Source organism: Malurus melanocephalus, unplaced genomic scaffold (assembly GCF_030028575.1).
Source record: "Malurus melanocephalus ecotype Western Australia unplaced genomic scaffold, MMel_1.1 scaffold_416, whole genome shotgun sequence".
Classification (NCBI taxonomy): domain Eukaryota; kingdom Metazoa; phylum Chordata; class Aves; order Passeriformes; family Maluridae; genus Malurus; species Malurus melanocephalus.
The window spans coordinates 480,721-491,249 of record NW_026623648.1 but is presented as its reverse complement, the minus strand read 5'-3'; the positions used below and the strand labels follow the sequence as shown (position 1 = coordinate 491,249).

The 10,529-nt window shown below is 48.6% G+C and overlaps 1 protein-coding gene across 1 annotated transcript in view; it reads right to left on the bottom strand.

The window, feature by feature from the left end:
* The window catches only part of TNR (tenascin R), a 29,999-nt gene extending 20,756 nt beyond the window's left edge, over nt 1-9,243 (bottom strand). Inside the window, exons 1-5 of the mRNA XM_057379679.1 lie at nt 8,747-9,243; nt 5,569-6,045; nt 4,861-5,124; nt 3,956-4,071; nt 1,464-1,614 (exon numbers count right to left, since the gene is read on the bottom strand). Of these exons, the coding sequence (XP_057235662.1) occupies nt 1,464-1,614; nt 3,956-4,071; nt 4,861-5,124; nt 5,569-6,045; nt 8,747-9,242 (1,504 nt within the window). The 5' untranslated portion in view covers nt 9,243. The remainder of the gene's footprint in view (nt 1-1,463; nt 1,615-3,955; nt 4,072-4,860; nt 5,125-5,568; nt 6,046-8,746) is intronic.
* Between the last annotated feature and the right edge of the window lie 1,286 nt (nt 9,244-10,529).

Genomic DNA, 10,529 nt, shown 5'->3' with positions numbered 1-10,529 from the left:
AGGTGGGTGAAAAAGCCCACTGTAGCTCTGTTATTCAGACTATACACATAACCACGTACCTGATACACTGCATATATTAGAAAATGACAGTATATAATAAGGGTCTGCTGAATGCTGCACCTCAGGGTTGGAAGTTCTGGGGGACAAGCAYGTAGGCAGGGTTGGGAAGGACCAGGGAGGGTCAGACAAAGACATGGAGGAATTTGGAGCAGTGAGTTGAGGTCTGGGGGCAAAACAGCAAAGGAGGAGGGAGTACAGCTGGAAAGCCCACTGTTTAGGTAGGAGCTGGCTGTCCAGYTTGGCCAGGACCAGGTCATGCATACCCTCAATCTCCAACTACTTCRTAYTGTCCAGTCATCCAGGTGATCCACWTCTACTTAGCTGTGTGGCRTGAAACTATGCCTTTGCTGCTTGATCCTGGCACACAGTGTGAGGCAGAATAAGGGTGATGGTACAAAGCTCTGGGGGTGCTGCAGAGGAGGGCAGACATGCCAGCACAGGGGTGTCTTCATGGAGCAGAGATCTGGGAGCCCGCTGCTCCACCTGTACTCCCTGCAAAGGTCAACYCTCGAGTTTGAAGTACCAGCCTCTTATTYCTGCTGACCTCCCACGGAAAGGAARTTTCAGGCTTGACCAGAAGATGTCTCTATTAAGCCACATCAAGCTGAACACGGAGGCAAAGTGGGAGGAGAGGACTATGCTGGGGAAGCTCAGAGCTGCAACAAACTGCTGCTGGTGAAAGGACCCTCCCTTTACTCTCACCGCTGCCTCAAATTAGCAGCACCTTGTTACAACCCTCCGGCAGCTATTTAAGAGTTGTTTTCTTCTGGAACAGCTTGGTTGGAGGTAGTAGACATCTGCCTGGCTGCCGAGGCAGACCGTAYCAGGTCTGGTGTGAAGAGCCTGTTTTCCCCAGTGAGCTCTGCCCTTCACTGCACCTCCTTTGGCAAGTAGACCCACTTGAATTTTCTCTGGTCTACAGGATGGACCAGTGACTGGGCAAACAAACTTTTTAGGAAGGGACATGCTGTTGCTCCTGGCTTCCTGCCCTCCTGCCCGATTTGCCTGAATAGGTGGGAAATGAAGGTACTTAGTGGCACAAAAGCAGGTGGGAGTTTTAATCTGTTATATATGAGTAAGTAACACATCTGTAGATATATTTCTTGAGGATATCTAGCCTCCAAAATGTGGGATTAACAGAGGAGAATTTATCTAGATATATAATAAAAGCAGAACTGAGTCTTCACTCCCAATCCCATTAACCTCACCACGGTTTCTGCACTTACAGCAATTTAGGAGAGAGAGGGACAAAATAGCGCATGAAGAAGCTGCTGCTGTAATGTTTGGGTACTTCTAGTTTCAACCCTGCCCATGCAGTGCCAGGCTACTCTTGGTGATGGGACCTTATTTTTGGGACCGAGCCCTTGGCACTGTGGTGCTGCCCCCAGGTCAGGCTCACTCACGTGTTGAGATGCTGTCGGAGGTGGGAGGGCTCCTGGCTTGTTCCTTCAGGGCCACCACGGTCACGGTGTACTCTTCCCCTGGCTTCAGCCCTGTCTGGTTGAAGGTGGTGACGGTGCTGGGCAGCTGGGCGATCACACCACCCTCATTGTTCTGTCAGGGAAAGAAATAAGCATTAACCCTCCCGCCCAAACTGGTGTTTTGGAGAAGAGGTGCCCCCTGTGTTGCATCCTTCCATGGCCAGCTCTGCATCCCCAAATTACATTGTCACCCTGACACATGCCACCATGGAGATGCAGAAATCTGGGATGAAGTCACCCACCAAGCACAGAGCACTCATGTTGCTGTGCTGCAAAATCCTTCCCATCCTGCCTCCCTTCCCAGCTTCTGTATTTTGCCATTTGTGCCTCTGCTGYTCTCCAGAAGAGAAAAGATGATAAAACCAAAGCCTTGGCTAGAGCCCTTTTTCCTGTTCTTCAGGTGCCAGGAGCCTTCTGTTGTTGATGTATAGGTATGAAGCTGTGAGGTCTTTATTTTGACATCCACTGCTTTTTAACCATCTTTATKACACTCATTTATACTCTGTGGTTTGCCCTGAAAAACTGTAAGGCTTTAAAAACTGCAAATGCCACCTTTCCTGCCAGTGTTTGGACACAGGAGCTTTTCTAGCTGCTCTCTTCACTTTGCTAAACAAATCTTTGCACATAACTCTCAATTCATATTCATCTAATTTCTCATTAAACAGGAAACCTTCAATTTTAGCCATCAATTGCCATTTTACCTTTCCTAATTTTCTTTGCTAAATCTTTCTTCTCTTTGTCTTTTTCCGACCCTATCCCCAGTGCCAGCAGCAGATGGGTAATCCTTCCTGACCCAGCTTTTTTGGGGTTTAGAGCATTGTGGAGACAATGGAAGAAGAGTTGCTCTGCAGGAAAATGCAAGCATCCTTGTCAGGCTGCTGAGAACCAAATTAGCATCTTCTTACCCCGTATTTAGGAAGACAGGGAGCTCAATTTTTCTCAGAGAGGTTATTTGTGAYGCTGCTGTTATAACTCCATTGTTTTTAGTCTTTGGGAATAGGTTTTGGGTTAATTTGAGGTGTGGCAATATTTTAGCGTGTGCCCAAGCAATCAGAGTTACTTACGTAGGGCAGTGAAGGACACAGCACACTCTGCCTAATTCTAGGGGAAAAGTGAATGATGGAAACTCAAGAGAAGCCAATTTTGGCAGCTGATGGGCAGGAGCATGACTGTAATATTATGTCCTGACTCATGGATTTGAGAACTTCAAAGCCCAGTGAGCTTACATCCCTTCCCTACCCAAGACCTTGCATCCAGGAAGAGCCGTCCTTTTGAACCTTATCTGCCTTTAAATCCCAACATTTTTCCATGTATTTTTGAGTTTTAAACTTAAAAATGGAAAAGAGAACCAATGGTTTGCATTTATCTGCTTCAGGAGAATGTTGTTCAGCTTAATTCCTGAGTAACAGAGAAATGTTTGAAAGAGCTGATTTTTTCCTACCAAAAGCTTTTCTCTGATGTTGCTGTATCTTCAGCTTTAATCCTGATGGTGAATGAAAACTATCCCAGGGTTTATACCTGCACTACCTSAGCTTCAGCTTCTGACACAGTTTGCATGTGGATGTATCCAACACTGCATCAAGAATCTTCCAGCAACTCTTTGGARATGAGAGAATTGAGTTATTTAAGGCAATTGGGCCCTTGCTTTGTGCTGTGTAATGATACTTTATAGTTAAGAGCATCTAAAACTTTGGGGCCAAATTGTGCAGTTCTCTGCTGCCCAGAGCTGCCTTTGATTCCAGTGAAGGTTTTGTACAAGTGAAAACGTCATAACTGAGCCCTTAATCAGCATTTCTTTTACTGCTGGGGCCCGAATGTTCTTGTCAAGAGGCTCCATAGACAATTGAAGCTATACTTATGGCTAAATGGTGTAGAAATTATGAATATAGATTAAATACTTGATTTACTATTTTTGTTGCTGTGCACAGAAAATATGAGGTATTTAGGGCAACATTTTTATCCTTTCATCTTTTCTGGCACGATTTCTACCTGTTTGTCACTGCCATTTAAATTCCATGGCAGGAATTAGCTGTGCATGTGATTTGAGGATGCTGAAGGTTGTTGTCTGAGAGCCAGCAGCTGCTTGATTTGATCCAGGCTGCTTTGGGGAGCTTACTGTAGAGAGCAGCACAAGGAAGAGGAGGAGGAGAAACAAAGGAGGTGGAAGAAAAAAAGAGGGTACAACAACAAGAGGCAGTGAGACTGAAGRTTTATTTCCCATCACTGGATTTTTTTTTTAGGAAATTTCTTTGAGGACATGGATGTCTTGATGACAAACTAATTGGGAAATCCAGGCTGGTGATGTCTGGGAAGTCTGATGTGCAGCACACAAATGGCAAAACAGGTGGGTATTTTGGGAAGGGGGTAATTGGAAACTAATTTAAGATCTAATGCCAYGAGTGTGGCAGCAGTACCTTGGGAATGAAGCTGATCTCCCAGCCRTCGAAGGGGAAGGAGAAGGGCTCCCACTGCACCTCTGCTGTTGTCTCTGTGATGGTCTTGAACTTCAGCCCCTGTGGTGTGGCAAGGTCTGGAAGGGAGCAAGGGGTGGTGAACAGGGCAGGTGGCTGTGCATGTGCTGTCAGTCTCCACCCTGCTCTGTGCAGGTATTTTGTTATTTGGGCARCAAAAATGGGGAGCCTTTTGGTAACTGTTAGCAAAACTCCTTTGTCCCCACTCTACATGGCTTGGAGGGAAAAGAGAGAAATGCCTGGGCCTATGGACACTGAAGCATCCCACTGCACTACTGTATGAACAGAGTGAATGATGGGGTTTCAAAGGGGTGGCTGGATCCTTTCTGATTTTCCCCTGCCCTCTGTATCTTTATTCTCCAAGAAACTCTCCTGGAGGCTGGCATTACAGCTTGTTACTCCTATCTGCCTCTGTGCATCACAATTCTGGGCAGGACTGTGTTTCTCCTGATGCACAGCAGCATCCCCTCTTGCTGCACTATTGCCCATATCATGGGGAGTCATCATGGGAATCAGGTGTTCAGGAGAGGGAGGGGAACCTGAAATTTCTGTATTATATTGTTGTATTTTCTCAGAAAAAAAATTAATGTTTTGCACCACATTCTGGGGGCTTCAATCAAACTCTGAAAGCTTTTTCTTCATTTTAGACATCCAGGTTTTCATCCAGACTGAGTCTTTCTGAAGAGGGTGGATGCACTTCCTCCTTTCCTATATTTGTATACAGATAATTTTTTTTTTTTGAAGGTTCAAGTTTGTGCTGCTAGAAGGTTTTATGGAAAAAGTGAGCCAGCTTAAGCATTCACATGGATACACGGGTATGAGAGTGACAAGTGCAATAGGATACTTACTGGTCATCACCTTGGCAGTAATGGGGATGCTGAAGATGTCACTGATGACTGCGTAGATGCTGACATTGTARGCAACACCTGGCTCCAGATCCATGATGGTGATGCTGCTCCAGTCCCCAGGTACYCGCTGCTGGAGCTGTGTGCCCCCTGGCACTGCAGGCTGGTACGAGATGACGTACTCAGTGGCTGCCCCGGGGCTGTCCCATGCCAGCTYGATGGAGCTGTCGCTGATCCCTGTCACATGCAGGTTTTCAGGAGGAGCCACTGGTAGAAAGGGAGAGTGGAAAAGGAAAGTGGTAAGGACAGTGTCAGGGTGTGCATGGCTTGTTCTTCCACTCCTGTGGGAGGGTGTGTAGGTTTGCTGGTGGGACATGGGCCTAGGCTGGGGCTTATCTGCTATCTGTGGTTTTGTTAATAGTTATGGAAAGGTAAAGGCTCAGGATAACCTGTTGCACCAAGGGTTTAGCCCCTATGTTGGGATGAACTTCACTGGCTTTTTGCTCACCTCCCAAACTTTTGTATATGGTGTCTTTTGGGAACAGGGATATCAGGGAGGTAACCACACTGCGGGGCCTCAGTGGGTCCTAAGTGATGTGCTCTGCCAGGTACAGATTTGTCTCAGGCTTCATGGTGCTCCTACGGGACTCTGGGCCTCTTGAAACCCTCGCTTATCCACTCAAGCCTGACTCTACCATGCATCCCCCGTACCTGCAGCGCAGTCCTGTCCTCCAAAGCCCTCCTGGCAGACGCAGAGCCCATCGCGGCAGAGCCCCCGGCCGCTGCAGGCGTTGGGGCAGTGCAGCCAGGCGCAGTCCTCGCCGGCGAACCCCTCCTGGCACACACACGAGCCGTTCACACACTGACCCTGCCCCGAGCAGTCTCGGGGGCAGCGGAGCTGCGAGCAATCCTCGCCGGTGAAACCTTCCTCGCACACGCACTCGCCGTCCACGCAGAGCCCGCGGGAGCCGCAGCCGGCCGGGCAGCGGAGCTGCGAGCAATCCTCGCCGCCGTAGTCGCTGTCGCAGATGCACTGTCCCTCCAGGCAGACGCCGCGGCTGGAGCAGCCCCGGGGGCACAGCGGCTCCGAGCAGTTGCTGCCCGCCCAGCCCTCCATGCACACGCAGCTGCACGACTCCAGGCTGAAATTCCCGTGGCCGCTGCAYTGCGGGATGAAATCCAGCTGCCCTGCAAGGATGCGGGAGCGAGGGTGAGAATCCACAGGGTGGGAGGTGGAAAATGTCAGGTTTGGTCTCGGGTCAGCCTTTTGATGGGTGGACAAAGGGGGCAGGGGTGGGACAAGCAGGGCATAGTACTGTGAGCATGCCCAGATCAGGAAACTGATGAGGTTAAGGGGGAAAAATTGGTAATTTGGGGTCATGGTGGCATTTGGGTGGATCTTATGGGTGCCATCAGCCTCGTGGTGGTGCAAGTGCTCCCTTTGGTTTCTCTCCAGCTCAGCACTCAGTTGATAGGAACCTCCTTAGACCTCTTACTGGGAAAAAAACCTTCCTTGGCCAAGCCCTCTGTAGCAGCCATGACCCCTCTGGTCTCATGTCCACCCACTTCTCCTTGTTAGAGATGAGAAGTCCCTGTCTGCCTTCTCTCTCTCCTATAAGAAACAGGTATGTATCCAAAGACATTGTTCTCATCCCTATTCTGGTGAACCTAATTAAGACAGAGCTGTTACTTTTGGGCACACTGAGGTTGTGGAAAARCAGGGAAAGCACATGGGGTCTGTGGCCACCATTTCTAAGCCCCCTCTTTACCTGCCAGCCTTGCACAGGATGCTCTGGGGTGTGAAGGGATGCATGGGGATGAAGGCACCAGTCACTGACATTGCTAATGCTCCCCTGTTTTGCTCCAAAACACAGAGCCATTGCTCCAGCTAAGGATTTATCCCAGGCAGGCTAATTTTTCCTTGCTAAGTTTTGCTGCYTTTCCTCATGTGAACCGAGGAAGAACAGAAACCCTTTCTGGGCTTCCTCCAAACCTTGGGAAACTTTTGCACCCCAAAGACCCCCAAGCTCTAGGACTCTGTCCCCAGCCAAACTTTCCATCCTAGCTGACCTTTCCAAGCAGCTCTTCCTGTAGGGGATGCAGCAGATGCATGTGTGAAAGCAGCTCAGTAACATGCTGTGCCAGACAGACCCATTTGGGTTACCTTGCAGGACAATTCCCATCCAAACTGTGAATACTGGGAATGCCAATCAGGATCTCTTCAGATCTCAGCCTCAAGTTATCAAAAGATGAGAGAGGATGCTTGTAAGTGTGTTTGAGGAAAGAGGCTTTCCTCAGGAAAATGCCTTGGATGGTGGGGTAAGGATCCTGCTCTCCTTTGCAGTGCAGTGAATTGAAAGTATTTCTGGCAAAAATAAATGAAATTACTCCAGTTTTAGCTCGGCTCACCCATGATGAGAGTGGGGACTTCACCAAGCAATGAGGGACTTTCTRCATATGTTGCAAGTAACACAAATAGGCACATCAGAGTTTCAAATTAATTTCTTTAAAACAAGTTTTTTGGTTTTGTTTTTTTTTCCCCCTAACATTTCCTATGTGTTTTTAACCCTCACTTTGCACTGGTATTTTCTGGTTCGTGTCAATTATTAATGCAGCTGATGAATTTGGCATTGGGAGGGATATGGGCTGAACCCATGGCTGGGAACACACTGACATCCACTGGCCACATGATAGATGCCAGCCCAAGCCACCCTGCTGTGTACCCTTCCTTGTTTCTCCCTTGTGACAAACACCTTTGGTGGAACTCTTGACCTGAGCATTGGTTACACCATTTCATTTTAATGTGTCCTACCCTTAGAGGTGTTGGGGTACCGCTGGAAAAATCACACTAATAGCTGCAACCCTTTCAAAAAAACCCCAAAAAACAAACAAACAAAAAAAAAAAACAGTGAAAACTGGGGTAAAAGGGTTGCTTTTAACTTCTCTTCCTTCTGTTGCTGTTCTTGGTGTGAAAATCAGTTTTCTCCTGGAAGGATGCTGTGTGTGGTTCTCCTTAGTGTTTAGTGTTTTCTTCCCTGCAAGGAGCCCTGGTGTGTTGAAACCATGAGCAGGGCTGGGCTGCATTTTGGATGGATGCCCTTTGAGACAGCTCCTTTTCCTTAAGACAAGGAAAACTATCAATRTTCTGGCTCCTGTGCCATGGAAATGCAGCTGTTAGCCCCAACCTTCCTGACCCACCTCATTTCATCTGAATGCTGCTTTCCAGACTCCAAGGGACAGCCGAGGTGAAATGAGGGACTGCTTTTAATGGAGTAACCCTAACAGGACCTCTTGGAGGTCTCCACAAAATCACATCTTTTTATTCAGATGAAATACCCTGTTGATGGTTTGTGCCTTTTTAAAATGTTTTGTTTGCATATTTAATGTATTTTTTGTAATTTTTAATCTTTTTTCTTAATAACTCAGATTTTCAGATGTGTTCACTCCYCCTATAGAGAAGGTGAAGGGTTTTTTTGCCAGCTCCCATGGGCCTGCCATCAGACCAGGGACAGGTTAGGAGAGCAGCAGCTAAATCTCTGCTCCCTGTCCCACACACAGTGGCAGATGTCTGACAATGCTGGAAGGATTGCAGAGTTGGGAGATCCCCCTGCTCCTCCCTAACCAGCTGTAATTTCATCCAAAGAGGGACTTCAGCTCTCTCAATAATGGAGTTTTTGCAACGAGTGGGGCATGGGCACTCAAGTGACCAAAGCCCTCCCAGGGTTTTTTTTAAGCTAAGTATTTTCAATAAAGCCACARCACCATCATGGGTGAACATGGCTTTTCCTCTGCCATCACTCTGAGTGGCATCATCAGCTTTTGTRTTATTTCTCCTGCCTTTCCTCAAGCCCTCAGTCCCCAGCAAGAGCTAACAGGATGGCATTACTACCTGTGGCTGCATTTTCTTGGCAGCAATTGGAGGTGCATTGGTCCCGGAGGATGGAGACCTCCCTCTCCAGCATCTCAATCCTGCTCAGCAGCTCCTGCAGGGATGGGAGGGAGGTGGAGCACTTGCAGGCCTGCTTGGGCATGTTTATCCTGTGGGTGAAGGTGACCTGGCTCTCGCTGTCGGAGGTCTGCTCCGTGTACTCCGCCAGCCGCTCGTCTTCTGAACTCACCTCCTCGGCTGAAGACTTGAACATGGATGAGCAGCAGCTGTCCAGTGGAATGTTGATGTTATAGATGTGGTGGAAGACCATGGGCTGCTCTTTGGCAGGTGGGCTGCAGTTGGTGAGAGCACCTGCCTCATCCACCGCTGTCCTCTCAGCTGGCTCTGCTGTCATCTCCAGCCGGCACTCAAAAGGCTTGAGGACAGTGCCGAGCAGAAGCAAGTTGAAGCTGATGAGCACGTTCCTCAGGATGGGGTTTTCTTTGTCAGTCCCCATTTTCCTGGGAGAGGAAAGAGCCTTCTAAGCCAGTCTTGATCAGCCAGGAGCAGGGAGGACCTGGGAACACAGAAGCAAAAGAGCGTGGCTGGCATTAGCCTGGAAACTGCTCAGCACAGAGAGGAAAATYGTTCTTGGCAGTCATCTAGACACATGTGGGGCCAACTTGACCCACATGCATCCTGCTGGCTTTGGTGGAGCCTAAATCAACCCTGAATTGAACCCATTGCTGGTGGGGAGACCCTGTCCTGGGCCCTGAGCACTGACAAAGACAGATTCGGTATTGTCGCTATTGCTTTTTTATTTAGGAAACAGTTAATCTGGTACTGTCAAAGCACCTAACACTCATCTGTGGACCAYTTACCACATCTTACTGTGCCACTCTCTGCCAGAGCCATAACCTTGAGCAATTGCTTTCTCTTGCTTCTGATGGCTCTCCTGCTCTGGATGTCTCCTCTCCATCTCCCTGGGGAACATCCCTGCTTCCCCCATTATCCTTGTTGGTTTCTCTCCAACAACACTTGGGATTCCTTTGGTAGGCTCCCTTTTTTCTTCCTGCTTGTAGGGAAAGCATGAAAAATGGGAGAAACTGTGCTCTGACCATGCTCACAGAAGACAGGCTCTGTAAGTGGYATTTGGGAGCTGCTTTCTCTGACTCTGATTCCCTGAAGTCATCCATCCTTCTGGGCTCTCCATTGGCTCCTGGGTCACCCTGGCTGACCCACAGAGACACTTCTTGTCCCTGCATAATGGGGTGGCTGTGACAGAGGAAGGCACAGGGACTAACGAACACTAGTTGCCTTCAAATCTCAGTACCCCCTCCTTGGCTTCTTACTTGGCTTTTTGTGTGTGCTGGGAGTGGAAGTAACTGTGGCCATGAGCCAGCGCTTCAAATCCTGCTCCTTGCAGGATTACAGGCACAGCTTAGGCATGGGGAAATGAAATCCTTCCTCTCCCTGCTCTTCTGATCCAGCCTGCCTCAAGARAGACGCCAGAGACTGTTTGTGAGCACAGCTGGATGGGGGAGAAGGGTTCTGTGTGGATGCAGGAATGAGGGAGTGGGAGATGGATGGGTGAATTAAGTAGGGTGAGCAGATACACATGGAGATTGCTCATTAATGACAGTGAGGAGGGTGGTTGGGTAGTTAACGACTGTAGCCTATAGACCRAGCGCCATTCATTTTCTGGTAGAAACTGCCAGGCTTATTGATCTGAATCTCTCTATCTGTACATTCATTACAGTTGCTCAGCTCTCAGTTCTGAGTGGCAAGTCACTGCATCCCCCTC